Source organism: Falco punctatus (genome assembly GCF_963210335.1).
Source record: "Falco punctatus genome assembly, chromosome: 5".
NCBI classification, from domain to species: domain Eukaryota; kingdom Metazoa; phylum Chordata; class Aves; order Falconiformes; family Falconidae; genus Falco; species Falco punctatus.
The window spans coordinates 72,727,984-72,745,053 of NC_137584.1; the positions used below are offsets into that span (position 1 = coordinate 72,727,984).

The window sequence follows — 17,070 nt, forward strand, 5'->3', positions numbered from 1 at the left end:
TCAGGCTCTGGAAGAAAGCCCATTATTTAGCTGTTAGTGGCTCTGAAATTATCTTCATGCCTTTTTATGTCTCTGTCTGCAGTGATACCTCACTGAATGTATCTATTTCCAAAATAGTGCTCTCCTATTGTCTGGAGAAAGCTTAACAGCATGTGACTAAATTATTGTGACTGGCTTTAAGAAAACAACTCGTAGCTGTAGTACCCATATAAAGTCACAAAATGAGGTAAAATACAAACTGGAGTAAGTTGCTAACCAGTGATGCAGCATCCTTTTACAATGGATTTTGTCTGTTGTTACCTACTTCTCAATGACTTGGAGCTTATCCTGTTAGTGCAAAGTAGGAAAATCCTGTGTATATGTAACTGCTTTGTAATTCATGTTGGTTTGGATAGGATGGATTCATTTGTGTAGTACTAACAGCATGTGGGAGTTCTGCATGATTAAGAGTCCTCATCCTTTAGAGCTTTTAATATAATAGATATGAAATACCAAACGAATCCAGGATACACAAAATACTTGAAAACCTCATTGTAGAGTGTTATTAATAGGCTTACATAAGCTGGTAACATAAAAACTTGTTAGGGATTTCAATTGACAGAATATGTTTAGCTTAAAGAATCATTGAAGTTTAGACTGAGCTCTAGAGTACGCTGGTTGGATAACAGTGAAGAGAAACTAAAACGTATGGGACAGAAAAAGTATTTTGAAAAACATTGTGATTTTTGCAATATTTTTTGTGACTCGCTATAAAGATTCTTTATCTATCATTTTGCATTGCACTGAAAATTGGGAAAATTGTCATTCTTTTTATGTCATGTTACCATCTCTGGCAAAAATGGGGTTTTGTTATAATTTTTAAAAATGTAAGGAGCCAAATTCATATTTACAGATGGATGGACTTTTTGCTTGTGAGTTTGAAGACTTTAGGGTCACTTAGGATTTGAAGACTTCAGAACATGTTTCAGTGCTAAAAGTTGTCTTCTGTTCTTTTTCACTGTGCTTTTTAAAAAGAGTTTACAAAATTAATCTCTTTGTGCTTTTTAGCCAACATCCATGAGGGCTATTCGGGCTAGATATGACCCCTATCTCCAGACAAGACACAGAGTGGAACAGGTAAATTTTTACAGTAAAAGGGGAATGCATTGTGATTGTGATGAAAATAATGAGATGATGATGATGATACAAAGCTAGGGGGAGTGGCTGGTACCCCAGAAGGCTGTGCTGCCGTGCAGCGAGACCTGGGCAGGGTCGGGAGCTGGGCTGAGGAACCTAACGCAGTCCAGCCAAGGCAAGTGCAGGGTCCTGCACCAAGGGAGGAACAGCCCCCGCACCAGCACAGGCTGGGGCTGAGCTGCTGGAGGGCAGCTCTGCGGGGAAGGGCCTGGCAGTGCTGGGGGGCAGCAGGTTGCCCGTGTGCCGGCAGCGTGTGCCCTCGTGGCCAAGGGGCCGGTGGGATCCTGGGGTGCATGAGGAGGAGCGTGGCCAGCAGGTCGAGGGAGGATGTCCTCCCCCTCTGCTCTGCCCTGGTGGGGCCGCATCTGCAGTGCTGTGTCCAGTGCTGGGCTCCCCAGTTCCAGAGAGACTGGGAGCTGCTGGGGAGGGGCCAGCAGAGGTGACCAAGCTGATGAGGGGCTGGAGCATCTCCCTGGTGAGGAAAGGCTGTGGGAGCTGGGGCTGTTCAGCCTGGGCAGGAGAAGGCTGAGAGGGGACCTGAGCGATGCACACAGGTACCTTAAGGGCCAGTGTCAGGGGGCCGGGGCCGGGCTCTTGTCAGCGGTGCCCAGCGACAGGACAAGGGGCAACGGGCACAAACTGCAGCACAGGGAGCTCCGTGGGGAGAGCAGGAAAAACTTCTTTCCCTTGAGGGTGCCGGAGCACGGGGACAGGCTGCCCAGAGAGGCTGTGCAGTCTCCTTCTCTGGGGACGTCCAGAGCCCGCCTGGACACGATCCTGTGCAGCTGCTGTAGGAGAGCCTGCTTGAGCAGGGTGGGCTCCAGGGGTCCCTTCCAACCCTAACTATTCTGTGATGCTAGAATTGCCTCTTGGTTGCCTGAACTGGTGGGCTGAAAGGGTTGTGGTCAGCAGCACTAAGTCCAGCTGGAGGCCAGTCTCTAGTACCCAGTGTCAATATTGGGGCCAATAGTGTTTAACCTCTGTGTTAATGACCTGAACGTTGGGACAGAGCACACCGTCAGCAAGTTTGTAGATGAGACAGAATTGGGAGGAGTGGATGATAGACCAGAGGATGCTGCTGCCATTCAGAGACACCTGGACAGGCTGGAGAAATGAGCTGGCAGGAACGTCTTGGAAGTTGAACAAAGGGAAATGCCAAGTCCTGCCTCTGGGGGGGAATAACCCCAGGCACCAGTACGTGCTGGGGGCCAACCAGCTGGAAAGCAGCTTGACAGAAAAGGACCTGGGGGTACTGGTGGACCCCAGGCTGACTCTGAGCAGCATTGTGCCCTTGAGACAAAGACCAGCAGCCTCCTGTGCTGCATTAGGAGTGTTGCCAACACATCAAGGTATGCGATTCTTCCTCTGGCCTCAGCACTGCTGGGACTCCACCTGGGGAGCTGTGTCAAGTTCTGGGCTCCACAGAAGACAGACAGACATGTGCATACTGGAGCAAGTCTAGTAAAAGGCCACTAAGATGATGAAGGGACTAGAGTGTCTGAAGAGGTGCTGAGAGAGGTGAGGCTGTCAAGGCTGGGGATGAGAAGGCTCGGCGGAGTGTTGCAGCCTACCACCAGGTGTTCGTACACGTTGGTAAAGAAGGTGGAGACAACCTTCTGAGTGGTGCCCAGTGACTGGACAGGGCATGATGCAATGTGCACAAATTGGAACAGGAGAAATTCCATCTGAACATCAGGAAATAAGTTTTTAACTGCGAGGGTGACCAAGCACTAGACCAGACTGCCCGGACAGGTTGTGCAGTCTCCATCTTTTGAGACACTCAAAGCCTGTTCAGACACAGCACTGACCAAGCTGCTGTAGCTGATGCTGTGTTGAGAAGAGAGATCAGATTAGGTGATCTCCAGAGGTCCCTTCCAACTTCAGCTTTTTTGTGATTCTATAATTCTACATTAAACTGACTTGATTCCCGTAGAAAAATAATATTTTTAGACTCTTTTAATCGTCTGCCATTTCTATTTGGTAAATGATGAGTTTTGAACCTCTTATCTGTTCTGAAGAATACCTGATTACTAATAGGAGATCCTATTACAACAAAATTTTAGTGAACTTCTGTGGCAGTTGCTAGTTCTTGATAATTACTTTCATGGAGGATGTAGTACTCTAATAGTGGCTTTCCTACCAAAATGATTTTTTGGGGGTCTTTGGAGAGTTAGAAGAGCTGGAGGGTTTCTCAGTCGTGTTCTCCTTCAACTGGTTTCCTCTTTATCTCCAAATCCATTGGAAAATGCTGCATGGATTCAGTGTAGCGCTTTTCTCTGCAGATTTGTAAGGAAAATTAGTTTCACATGGATTGAAGTGGATGTGAGGACTTTTCCTACTGGCCGCATCTAAGCCTAAGCTAGCTTCAAACTGGAACCAGTGCAACCCCATCAGGACAATGCTAGGCTAAATAATTTTGTTTTGTCAAGAAAACCTGTTACATTGGACTCAATATCAGTCCTGTATTCTTGCAGTAGAAAAATAACTTTTGAGGGTTTTTGGAGGTGAGGTTATAAGAAATCTGTACAAAAGTATTAATGATTTGACATTAATTAAGATATAACAACTACAGAAGGAAATGCAGTATAAGAATCAGGGTTTTCAGAGAAGTCTTTTAAGTAAGTCCCTGTCTGGTAATTTTTTCCTGGTACTTTTAATTTTACAGCTGAAACAGCTAGGCCACAGCGTGGATAAAGTAGAATTTATTGTGATGGGCGGAACGTTCATGGCCCTGCCCGAAGACTACAGAGATTACTTCATCAGAAACCTTCACGATGCTTTATCAGGTCACACTTCCAATAATGTAGCAGAGGCTGTCAGGTAAGCATCTTGGTTTTCCTTGATGTAATTGTTTAAAAGTGTTCTTTAACTGGCCTAACAACAGAAAATACTGAAGACAAAACCTTTTTCTTTTTGAAAGGCACTGTTTATCCCAATATTTATTTAGGCATGGAATATTTATAGCTCTGCTTGCAGCATTGCTCTGTGTACTGCGTAGCACCAGCAGATCAGGCCGTGGTTTATCTATTTTTCTCATGTAGGAAATGCTAAGCTTCTTCTAATTTCTTGGCATTCCATCTGGACTTCTACCTTTCATGCCTCATCACCTTGATTTGGAGTTGTGACAAATTGCATTGCCATGGGATTTATTTCCTTCAGCTGGGAAGGGGAACTGATCCTGCCTTCAAGGGAGGCCAGACGTCAGCTCCCATAAGGGATGACTCACCCCCAAGAGCGTCAGTGCTCTGGAGCTCCAAGCCCCTTGCCGTCTCAAATGCAGTTACCCTTGCAGTATTTCAGTGTGACAGGGAGATGTTCTTCTCCTTTTACAATTGATGAACTGAAAATCTGTGGTTTATTTATTTATGTCTGCTTCGGGTCATTAAAATGTAACTTTTCCGTGCATTCTGTGGTATAAAACTAAGAAGAAAAATGAGAGATTTGATGTTTTGGGGCTGTTAAAACTAGGTGAGCATCTGTACTGACAGTTGTAGTTTGCTGCCTTGTCATCATTGAGTGCGGTGGATTTTCCTTGATGCCATTATCATCTACTAAAGAGTGGTTTTAAAACTGATTAGGACTAATCCTTGCCTAGCTTCATGTCTACCTTCGTATTTTAAAGCTGTCGTTTCATTTAGGTTTCCTCTGGAGGGCAGCAAACACTTCTGCTGGTTTTCTTTGGGTTTTTAATTTTTTTTTCTTGTCGTTGAAAGCCACACAAAAAGTGCTATGCTGCTCTTCTTAAGTGGATTTTATCAGGATAAAATAATGAAGAAGCTGAGAAAAGAATTGCTTTTCTTTTGCTCTAGTGCCCTGATTGTGAGCACTGAAGGACACAGCTCGTTATGGAAGAAAGGTTTGCAGGCTATCTATTCAAATTAGTGCTGTGCTTATAACATACATCAGGTGGTTCGGGATGTGGTTTTTCCTTATTTTTTTTCTGCTGCAGTGTCTAGCTAATTTTATTGGACCTAAAATTGTTTTTTGAGTAGCCTGTCCTTTGCTCTGCAGATGAGGAAACTATTTATGACACAGGCTGTGTGACCAAGTAATTTGAAGTGCATGCAAAACCAAAGTGACTCTGAAGTCAGTGTACTGCCTTGCAAGCACGCAGATCAAGCAATGTGAGAAAACCTGCGCTAACAGCGTGTGGTGGGTTTTTTTCCCAGCAGATAAATAAAGGTTTATATTTTTAACATAAATTTCATGTTAAATGCTTAGTAAATGGAGTTATGTGGGAGTTACTTAAGTTGCACTTCCTAAATATTCTAGAGGTGAGAAAATTTAGTTCAAGATGAATCAGACCTTTTACTTTTTTTGTGTCTTGCGTTTAGCTGTTGTACTGTGTCACTGCAGTACTGTTTTGAGATGGGCAATGACACTTGAAATCAACATTCAAGGTTAAATTTATATATCTTTGTACATGAGAATTCAGCCCTTCTCCCTCACTACTTCCATCAACAAGAGGCCATGCTACATGGGGAATACTAACTGTATTTTACTTGTTTTATATTGTGGACACAGCATGCAGCAGTAACCTGGCATTTGGTCTCTCTCACCCTTACTTTGAATGGTATTATGGTAGCACTGAAATTTTTCTTTTTTGTGCAAATCATTACTTGACTTTGGATTTTGTACAGTGAATTCCCTAACAGGGAAAAAGACCTTCAGCCAGCATGCTTTTTTAAAAGGCCTTCTGAGCATGACCTTTGTTTAAGCCAGTGGAGCATCTATCTGTAGAGGCTACAGTCCACCTAACTACGAACACAATTTTTTTTCCCCCTTTGTCCAGTCATTTCTTTACTTCATCCTAAACTTGAGCTCGGCTTCTATGGCCAATGCTGCCTTCCCAGTGATAGCGACGCGCTGACCTATATGGTCTGAAATGTGCAACACTGCAGCGTCATCAGTCTGACATCCTCCTCTTGATGTAATTTTGAATTTCCTTCATATAAGACTTTGTCTTGATCAGCGTGCTGCAACTGCTGGTCCTATTTAACCTGATAAAAAGGAAGTGAGTGAGCTGTTTCAACCAGTATGGTACAACCGGAGCCTGCCGTGGAGATCTCTACTGTTCCTCACCAGCAACCGGCACTGCAAGGCTGACCAAAGGAGTAAGTCCTCAAACTGTGCTGGCCCATGGACTCCATCTGATATTCTGAGTTAGCTTCTGGCTTTCTGGGAGATAAAGTTTTATGGTAAATCCAGCCTCGTGGTAAATCACGAAGTTGCAAACCCAGCAGTGCCTCTAAGAGGGCAATGATGCGGGACTGGGAGTGATCTGTCTTGCAGAAGTGGGGCACTGCTCTAGCCAGCCACTTCAAATAAATCGATCTGAAACTGGCTTTATAGTCAGTGGAAGGAGTAGGATCTTCATGGGATGGCTCAGAGCATCTAAGCTAGACTGCTGCTTTAAACTTTTTCTGGATAAACAGGACAGCCAACTTGGGGGATTTGAAGAACTCAGTTTATAGAGCAGACGTTCTTTTTGCATGAGTTGACCTGAAGCAAGTTAAGATTTTGGTTTTTACAAAATGCCTGAATGGGACGTGCTTATGGAAGTGAATGTGTTTACCTGTGTCAACTCACCAACCAAGAGTGTGATTATTATTTTTTTTTTTTCCCAAAAGATAAACAGAGAAACTGCTAGGGTTTCATGGTGACTCTGTTGCGAGTGGAGGAAGGAAATACCTTCCCTGAGAAAGTGTTGCTGGTGTTTAATACTTCTGTAGCACCTCCCTATTGAGGTAATAAACACTTTTTAGCCTATTCAGACAGAAGTTTTTGCTTGAGGTGCTTTGCTATGCTTGAGAAATAAGCTGGCCAAGGAATGAGTAAAGAATTGCAGAGCCAGGGGGCATCTTTGTTTTGTAGAGTTTGTGCAACAAGACTGAGAAGTTTTAATTTTTATCTACTGAGAATGCCACTTAGGAGATTTCAGCACGCTTCTGATTGCCTGTCGAGCAAGACTGTGGACTTGGTGATAAGCGCCCCTTTTTCAGGAGGAGTTTTGTAATTACTGTTAAAGAATCACTGTAAGACAGATTTTTGGTTTTGTACACTAGAGAAATACATTTTTCTCTGGGAGTTGTTCCCATCAAGCCAAAGTGTTGACTTGATTGCGGCTACCTTTGCTCTTCCCTGAGGACAATGAACCAAGAAGGTGTAGAATACACATGCAAATGAGAATTGCTGCTCCCCATCAGTTTGCTCCTCTCACCTGACCCATGAGTCATTAGAGGTGCTGAGCATATTTAACTGCCACCATGACTCACCACTTAACTCCAAGGGCTGAGTACCTCTCTCTGAGACAGGATCTGACTTCTAATCAGTGAATAAGGACAAAGGAGAACTCGCCTGTCTTGAGAAAGGTGGATGTCAGAAAGGTCCCCCTGGGCTGTGCACCCCTGCAGCTCCTTGGACTGCAACATCAAGCCTATATCAAGGCTTCTCTTCATGTATTTAAAAATGCACAGAAATTATTTTTTAAAAATAATTTTAACGGTATCGTACTTTGCCTGATGTTCAATCTGGTTGTAAATCACGTTGTTAATGGCAAAGCAAGAAGGGGATAAAATTGCTGGAACCTCATGTTCTGCAACTCAAGTGTCTTGTGTACCTGATATTTATGTGACAATATTCAGGTACACAGCAGACATAATAACTATTTCCATAATAGGTCTGTAATCCAAGGCTGTTTCGGCTTTACATCCACTCTTCAGTAAGTAGTCTCTTAAAAGGCTCATTTTCCACTTCCATCATTCGTCGAAGCCCAGAACTTGCAGAAGTGAGTGCTGTCAGTTGCGTTTGATTCCTTGTGGAGAAATTTCAGTTCCCAACACCAGACAACACTGTGAGACTGCCTTTTTCTTAGGCTTGTCATTGATTGCTTTTGCCAAGTGTCCTTTTGTGTTTCCACCATTAGCTGTTTCTGCTGAGCTGGTGAGCAGGCAGCAATGCTTCCCGCTGCTACCAACATCTTCATTATGTGCGAGGAAATTTCCTTTAGGTATCCCAAAAGCCGTATTGATCTTTTGGTAAGCAGTGAGCAGCTACTTTAGAGCCTTTGCTGAAAGAGAAAATGTGGGTTTTAAGTAACCGCTGCTTAGGGCTGGATTGTTGTGTTTCCAGCTTAAGACCTTTTAGCTCATCTGAGGAAGGGAGAAAAACCCTGAGCACTGACAGTTTCAGCAGCAGTTGATTTGGTAAGTGAAGCTCCTGATGCCTTTTGAAACCCAGCTGGAAATCACTCTTCTTGAGCACACTGGATCAGAGCAACCCATCCAAGATATTTCTGTGTGGTTACCAGAGAGTGGGTTTATTGGAAAGATTGTTACATTCTTTTCTCAAATACCAACATTAGGTCTCATCTATTAGTAATTCTTCTAATAGAAGCTGCAATTTCTCCACAAGAAATTGAGTGATCATGAAGGCGGACGACTAAGCAACTCGTAATTTTCCTTTTCAGTAGTGGGGGATAAACCTGCTTTCAGAGCATTGCACTCCGTTGTCAAAATTGAAGTCTGTTTTAAATGTCCCAAACAAGGCTTTGGGAGTTTTGTTAGATGATGTGGGTTTCTGCAGGTAGGTCTAGTCTTGCTGCTGCCAGGGCTGTGATTTTACCAGGATTTAGCCTGGCTGCTTGACTTTCAGGGCACGGACCTGCAATGAAATGATGTGGGGTAACAAGGGAGCATGTTGTGCCTGTGCTGATGCAGCTGGCTTTGGATCTGTGTTTTGCTGGCCCGGCTTGTGAGAAATTCTAGTGTACGCTGACTCTCAAGGAAAGAGGTTTAAGCACACATGCTTTACCATGTGGTTAGTATAGGCAAAAAAGATGTTCTCCTACAATTCAGATGGCTCAATTGACATATGGTTGCTTGTTACACTAATATATCTTAATTGTGCTTTCTGAGTACTAATTGTGACTCTAGCAAAAATAACAGAGCGCTTTGACTCACTGGCTCCAGTGATTCATGCCAGGGCGATTTAAGAGGTTACTGTTCTCCCTTTATCTACCTTGACCCTCTGCTTGAGGTTACCACTTCCAAAACAGGCAGCTAAACATAGTTGTCCACCCTTCAGCTGCCAGAGCTCACCCTCTGACAAATTAATGTAATCTGGAACGGATAGCGATTTAAGAAGATATGCTACTACTTTGGCTGCAGGGAGCCCAGCGTGTTAAATTGCCCCGCTACAAATCTCCAGAATTTGATAGTCAGATCTCACCTCTTGACTTGCCATAATGAGTAGGTACTGTGACAGGTAGGCTCTTGCAGCTCTAGCAGCTCCAGCACAAACCGCAGTAATTGCTGGCTGAAACTCCTATTCTAGGAGTAATTTGGGCAACCGAGGTGTGGAGGTACTTACTGGTTCTGCATCCCCTCCTGTGCAGGCAGCAGCTTCTGGCAGGGAAGGAAGTGAATAGCAGGAGGCAGCAACATTACAAATTGCTGTGGCTGTATCCATCAGAGCTTGTCTGTCAAATCCCTCGGGACATCTGACTGGGCAGTGATTTTTCTGTGCCAGGCAGGAGATAACTGGCTATTGTTTTAGTGCCAGATAATGTAGGCTGAACCTCTGTTGTAAATTTCCTTTTGTTCCCGGAGATTTGTAGACTAGTTCGTAATGTTCTGGAGAAGCAGGCAGGTTTTCTTTGTTTCCACCTTTGGATGTGATGATGATTCTATGATTCTTCCATGGCGCAGGAGCCATGTTTGTCATTGAAAACTGTTTGGTGCAGGGTTTATACCCCTAAATGCTTTTGGTATGGATAATGTCTTTCCAGCATGCAGAATTTGAGGAGATTTACCCCAAAGCTGGCTGGCCTTTTCTGGCATGCTGTTGGTTTTGCATTGCTTATTTTCTACTGCCAAGACCCAACTTCTAGCTGCTGAAATGTGTGTTGTTCAGGAGATATGTAAGTGCAAGTCATTTCATCAGATCCAAATCTTGTTATGGGTAGCTGTTCATCCTTTTTCATCCTGCAGCTATGGAAAGTGATTGCCTATCCAGCTATCTGCCCTGTTCAGTATTTCCACGGCACTTTCTCCTGCATGTAAATTACTCAGGTTTGTGACTGAATGTAGACTAGGGAAAGGAAAGTAGCAATGAGGAAGCCACAGCCACCACATACTTCTCTGCATGCGCAACAGCACATCTGGTAGTACCTGACTTTAGGTTTTCTAAGGTGGTTGCTGGAACCAAATATATCTTTGTCAAAGGTTTAAGGGTGGAACCTTTCAACCTTTGTGTTTATTCGCAACAGAAATATGAGCTACACCAAATTTAGCAATATTTGTAAATGCTATTGATCTGTATTTTATCCTACACTGGTGGAAAGGATGATGGCCCTAGCGGTCATGACATTGTCAAAGCTAAATAATGAATTTCAGTGCCTTTTTTGTACATTTTCAGCAAATTACTGCTGAACACCTGCCAAAGGGAATACTTTTCTCATTTTTGCTGCTTCACTGCTGTGCATGTGTAATTTGGCAAGCATAACAAGTTCTCCGGTGACCTGCACTAAAATGTTAATGCTAGGATGGGGTCTGAGTGGTCAGCTGGGACTGGTGACTGGAGGTGGAGTTTGATTCATGGCTTGGTCACCTGTATGAATATGAACCTGGCCTGATGATTACACGGTTCTAGTTCAAACTGTGCTGGTGATCCAAAGGTAATGTCACGAAGAGACAGTGTGGCCTGTACTAAATAAGCTCTCTGGATTAATTTCCTCCCTGACACAAGTTATTACACCATCCTGTGTATTACAGAAGCACTGCCTTTAGTTGCTGTTGTATTGTGATTTTCCTGTGGCAGTGGGCAGAAGATCAAACATTAGTGATTGCTATGAGCTCCATAAGGATGCAGGTGATCCTAGGCTGATACTGCCGTGCCCTGGAGAGCTAATTCAGTGCCTGCGCTACATGTTTTCCTTCTTTCAGCAGAGATTGCTTTCCAGCCCGAATTAAAATGGGCTGGTAAAATAGTGAGATGCAGTTTATAGTTCCCTCAGCTGTGCTGTGCTTGCCTCATTGATATTGTAAATGGAGATCCACTGCCTTTCAACAGTGCTAAATTAATCTGAAAGAAAAGTCATTTTCTAGTAACATGGTGGGTGTAGTAGGGATGCAAAAAAAAAAAGGCAGGTTTAATTTTCATACTTTTATGGCAGGATGGCAAGTACTGGGTTCCTTGTGACTGTTGTTCCTTGTGAACGCTGTGCTAGGCAGAGCCGAGGCTGTTTGCTTTTGAAATGTGCCTTTCTGCAATGTGTTGCAGCTAATGTGCTCTGGGACTCGGTGCCTCCTTGTGACCCATCAGTTTGTGAAGTCAAGTACTCAAAAGCTGGGAACTGGCAGAGCTGGGGGTGTTTATGCAGCCTTAATTTGGTCCCCCTCTGTCTGGGCCTTGGATTATACATTTACCTAATTCTTCCTTTTTCTCCACAATCTTTGCCTGATTCACCTCCAGAGATCGATTGTGTGCTGCTCTAAAAATTCTAAAATCAGTGGGAAGGGCCTTTGTTCCTTTTTTATAAATAAGATTCACCTTTTCTCTAGCAGCTCTGAGGTGAGATGTGGGTTCAGCTTCTGGGTTGAGACAGCTCAATTCAGATGGTTCCGTGTGAACTGGGTGCCTGATCTCCCCTTCCAGCCAAGCGGAGATGTAGTCAGCAGAGCCTAGAGAAGGATACAGCTCCTGCTGAAGTGGGCACCCCTGCTGGGTCAGTGTCTCCCTCTGGGCTCTGTTGACTGGGCACACTGACTGCCATGGGAGATGAGAGCCCCAGCTCCATGTGGGTGTTTGCATCCGTGAGCTGGATCCCGCACTGAGCCTTGGCTCCATTGCAGACCTGGGCGGGAGGTGTTTCTTTCTTTCGCTCTGACTTCTGACTCCTTGAGCTCGTGACTGGTTTTGACGTGGTGTAGGTTTTTTGCAAGACACTCCTGTTTCTTCCAGTGTTGGTTCTTGCTCCCATTCCCCTTTCCAGGTCAGGTCTTTGCTTTTCCCTACCTCTGGGAAGACACAAGTGGTCACTCACCTTTTGTTGTACTCTTCTTCTTTTTTTTTTCTTTTTCTTTTTTTTTCTCCTGTCTCCTCTCTGGTGTATTCATCTTGCTGTAAGGCAGGTTGTGCCATTCGCAGGGGGTATAGCCGTGACAGGAAACATTGGGCTTCACTCCTTAGCAGGAACATGCTCCTTGGGACCAGCGCATCTTCCCTGGAGTTGTGAGGGATGTCTGTGCCTGAGGCAGGGCGATGCGGTTTGAAGCTACTGTAGCAGCTAAAAGCTGAAACACTTTTCCAAAGCAATGAGCTCAATGACTGTTAAAAGTTGCGCAGCTGTTGGCACTGTAGCTGGAGCTACGATGGATGGCAATGGAGCCAGGGGAATGGCGCCTTCAGTGCTTGTAGCCTGCTGCAGCGAGCCTCCTCCTGAACACGGGGTTTTACAAGCACAGAGGAAACAGACGCCTGGATGTTCTTGTAGTGCTTTTTTTGGGAGAGATAGTATTGCAGCTTTATAGGTGAGGGAGTAGCTTTGGCATGAGAGCAAGTTTAGCTAAAACCGCTAAAACCATAGCTTTTCACTGGCAGTTGTGGCTGATGACTGCTTTTTATTAGCTCTGTTTATAATTTTAGTGATACAATTTCTTTGTATCCTCAAAGCAGCAGTCAAGCTGTTTTTTCTTCCTGAAGCTAAATGTTTATATTGGAGTGTTAGATGGGGGCGAGATGAATTCTGTTTAATAGGTAGATGCAGAAACTACAAAGCAAGGTTTTTACTGGACGCTGTCTTTATGCAACAATAGCTTTTAGGGCATTGAGGACCATATGCAGCACTGCTGTGGCAGAAGTGGTTTTTTACTTCAATAACAGTTTGGAAGTGGTTCTAACTAAGAATATGCAACTTTCCCTAGGCCACAGTGAGTCAATATCGGAACTGAAATTGGAACTAGAGCATTTTTTTAAAAAAAATACATCTAAGTCTCACCTAGTTCGTTCTCTCTCATTAACTGTAGCAAGAAAAATTTGAACTACAGTTTGGATTTAATAAAAGAGGCTGTCATGTCACTTCTTTCATAATTTTAGATATAAGGATTTTTTTTCTCCTGATTCCCTTTTTAGCCTGCGTCTGTAACTACATATTGACTATTCTGTGCTAAACTGTCTCTATGATTATGACCTTATTGTTGGTTGTATTGATTTGGCAACAGGCATTTAAATTGTTGTTCTTTCAGGTTTCCTTGAACCAAATCGAACAGTGAAGATGTGAGAAATCAAGGGCAAGTCTTGGGCATCTCCTCATGGAAGTTTTATAACAGTCTTTGTTTCACTGTACGTAGCAAGCTGATGAGCTGCTTGCACTTCAGTGTCACTGTGGTGACATGGTTTGTTGTTCATAGGATGTGTTATCTGCTTCTGTGCACTCGGATAAAAAGAGAAAGGGACGTAGAGTAAAACCTGTCCTGTGGGAATAGCTGATATTGATTGCCTGGTGGAGGTGGAATTTAACTAAAGGTCAAATGAAATTGTGCTGGAATCCACATAAGAGACAGCTGAAATGGGACTAAGCTACTTCTTTTTAGATCTTATATTGCTTGCTGAAAAGGTACTGGAACAGCAAAATTGACCAAAACTAAATATTAACCAAATGCAGCCTACAGCCTTCTGCTTCTCTTTCCTTGAAATACTGTGTGGGTTAAGGCCACCATGCTGCACTTCTAGGACTGGTGCTTAAGGCAAAAGAGTGGGACTCTGTCTTTAGTGTTTATCCTGGATTACTGGCAGAAATTCCCAAACTGTTACTGAGAAATGCATTTGATTCTTTCTAAAACTTCATAGCTTAAAGTGTCTCTAATTTTCTGTCATTGTGCTGAGTGTATTTTTTTTTTTCCAAGCTCTTCTTCTGCACCTTAAACTGCCAAATGGTTTTGAAAATAATACTGTTCGGGGTCGGTAACCCTCCTGCATGGGTTTGTTTCCCACTGCAGAAGTGACCTGTGTGGTTTTTGGTGGCCTGGGAGGGCATGTAATTTGCATGGGACATGGTTCAGTGGTGGACTTGTCAGTGCTGGGTTAATGGTTGGACTTGACGATCTTAAAGATTTTTTTTCCAACCTAAATGATTCTGTAATTCTGTGATCCTAAATAGGAGAGGAGCTGCTGTTTGGCACAGGAAATCTTCATAGCAAGCCCAGAGCTTCTGGTCACCTTCAAGCTTCTGGTCATTTGAACCACTTCTTCCTCCTTGCAGTTTTATCAGGTCTTTCAGGATGACGTTCATGGATTCCTTTCTTTGGTTGTAATTTTCAAGTGCTATTAGTGGTAATTAAAGGAGTTTAAAAGTCTGTACATGTGTCCTGCGAACAAGGACAGGAGTTTAAGAATGGCTGGTTGAGCGCGTAGGCAACCAAGCAGTTGTTTCATCCGTGTGTGACTTGTTGATCTGCTGGTCTTGGCTGCTGAAGATCCAAGCTGGAATGATCAGCACAGTGTGCTGCACTAGCTGAATCTTCCACGTATAAGGTGGAGGGTTGGGTGGTTTTTTTTTACTGGCATTCATATGTTAGTCTCGTGGTGAAGGAAAGTGTGTACGCTCCTCGTTTGAAAAAATTGAGTATGGGCTTAGGAAGTGGACATTTTACAAACACTTAATATGTTCTCTTCTTTCAGCCTTCTTGGAAGAAATGTTTTGCTGATGTGTTGGACCACAGTTGTCTTTATTGGGATAACAGGTTTTGTTTTCTTTGGCTGCTAAAAAAACAAACCACCTTCCTTTTTATGTAGAACAAGGATTCAGAGGTTCTTGTTTCCATAGTACATATTTTCATCTTATGGCAGATGAACTCCTTTCCTCTGGCTACTTGAAAAGGGTTAATGTTTCAACAAAACATCTAGGTTGTAGTTTTCTTTGAAGCATTTGACAAATGTGTAAGTGTACCTGGATTTCCAAAAATTAGGTCCTTCACCAAAGCCTCTTTAAAGACTGTGGGAATAAGAGTGAAGCCTTTGCATGCATAAGTAATTGAAAGGTATTAGGAGACAGAATAAATAATTTACACAACAGAGGAAAGTCATTAGTGGTGTCCCATAGGATTCTGTGCTGGAATAGGTGGTCTTGACCATGCTGGGTGAGATGATTAATGTCAATTAGAGTGATATGTTCCCTTATTTTACTACAAAACAATGATCTCCAAGTTGGCTAATGCTACTCAGGAACAAGATTTTGAAGTTGTAGTAGACAACTGAGAGAAACACAGGCATGATGCTTGGTTAAAAGACCAAGTCAGTGTGAGGAATTATAATGAAGGGAATAGAGAGCAAAATGGGACTGTTACGCTGCTGCATAATTCAGCAGTGCCTTCACAGCTTGAACCTACGTTGACGACTTCTTCTTAAAAATAAGGGAGGGGAGAAGGGAAATGATACTGTGGAACTTGGGGTGGGGTGGGGGTGGGGAGGGGAAGTATTTAAGAGCGATAGAGTAGAGATCGATGAAATCCTGAGCGGCATGGAGACAACAGAGAAAGGATAAACACCAATTATCTTATATGCCACGAGGGCTATCGGGTGAGATGGGAATTAAATAAAAAGAAGGCTCTCCTTCATGTCGTGCATAGTTAAGCTGAGGTGTGACCAAACCCATTCATAGGAAAAAACGTCCAGTGAGAGCTGGTAAGTCTTGAAGACAGCTACTACTACTAAAGATATTGCCTCTGGCTCAGGGAGTCCCTGAAGAACAAATAATTGGCAACTCTAAGAGTATTAGAGGAAAATACCACTGCAGCTTGCCCTGGTCCTACTGGTCTAGTCTAATCATCTGCAACAGCTGTAGATGGGTGGGAGACCAGGCTCAACAGGCCTTTGGACTTGCCCAAGACAATGTTTCTGTGTTCCTGGACCTTGCAGGTCCCTGGTTCCACCTGCAGACGAGGTCAATTTGTTGGTGGCACTCCAGTTGCCATCTGAAAGTAGTTCAAAGACTTGGGTCTCCTTAAGCCTCTGTGCAAGGAAGCTGGAAGCTTGTGGTATTGCTTCTGTTCAGGGGTAAACGTGAAGACTTGGGTTTCCAAGACTAATATGGCTCTGCTCACTGGGACGGGTTTGAGAAAGGCAGAGAGCTGACCTAAGGGAGGAGGAGGTGAGCACTCTCTTGTCCATGTTAGCCTTGGTTTAGCTCCTGTCCCCCCCCAACCTTTAGTTTTGACACAGATGGGTAAAAAAGAGGCCGCAACTTGGCTCCTGTTAGAGCCACACATGTGATTTTTCTTGTTTGAAATATTTCGCTCTAGCATATGCTTATTCACCCTGGTGTTTTCAGTTATAGCTTGCTAATAATTTGTTGCTGAAAGAGCATTATCTGTGTTGCCGTTGCCTTGAACTTAATGGATGGGAGCTCAGAAAATAAGCATGCAATGTTAGAAGGTCCCGTCAGGGTTTTCTGTTCAGTGTCCTTTTTTTTGCCTCCTGAGCTAAGACAAACATCTCGGGGCCTGCTCAGATGTCCTCCAAGAATAGGCAGTGATTATGGCTTTCGAAATAATTGTGCGTTTATTAGCCCAGCATGGTAAGAGCAGAGCATCTCTCGTGCACGGCTCTGTACTGGCTGTCACGGGCGGCAGGGTCCCTCCAGCAAAGCTACAGCCTCCTTGCCCAGAGGTCCTCTACGTGATGTTGCTCTATGAAAGCTGTGACTGATATAAAAATAAACCAAACCAGCCTCCTACCCCCTTCCCTCTGCAGCCAACATCATTACCTCCTTGTTGTTACAGCCAGGCGTTTAATTAGTCCACGCAAATAGCCCTACTTTGATTAGACCCGCAGTGTGTTAACATAACTGTGCCACTTCTGCTCGTGCTGTGCTTTTTCTTTGGAGGATTCTCAGAT

General features: G+C 43.8%; 1 protein-coding gene across 3 annotated transcripts in view; it reads left to right on the plus strand.

Annotated features, from left to right (window-relative positions):
* The window catches only part of ELP3 (elongator acetyltransferase complex subunit 3), a 93,450-nt gene that overhangs the window by 7,285 nt on the left and 69,095 nt on the right, over positions 1 to 17,070 (plus strand). For all 3 annotated transcript variants that reach the window (XR_013928206.1, XM_080388051.1, XM_080388052.1), the window contains exons 6-7: positions 1,048 to 1,116; positions 3,842 to 3,996. Coding sequence is in view for 2 of the 3 variants with exons in the window: in XM_080388051.1 (XP_080244177.1) it covers positions 1,048 to 1,116; positions 3,842 to 3,996 (224 nt within the window). In the remaining variant the exon portion in view is untranslated. The remainder of the gene's footprint in view (positions 1 to 1,047; positions 1,117 to 3,841; positions 3,997 to 17,070) is intronic.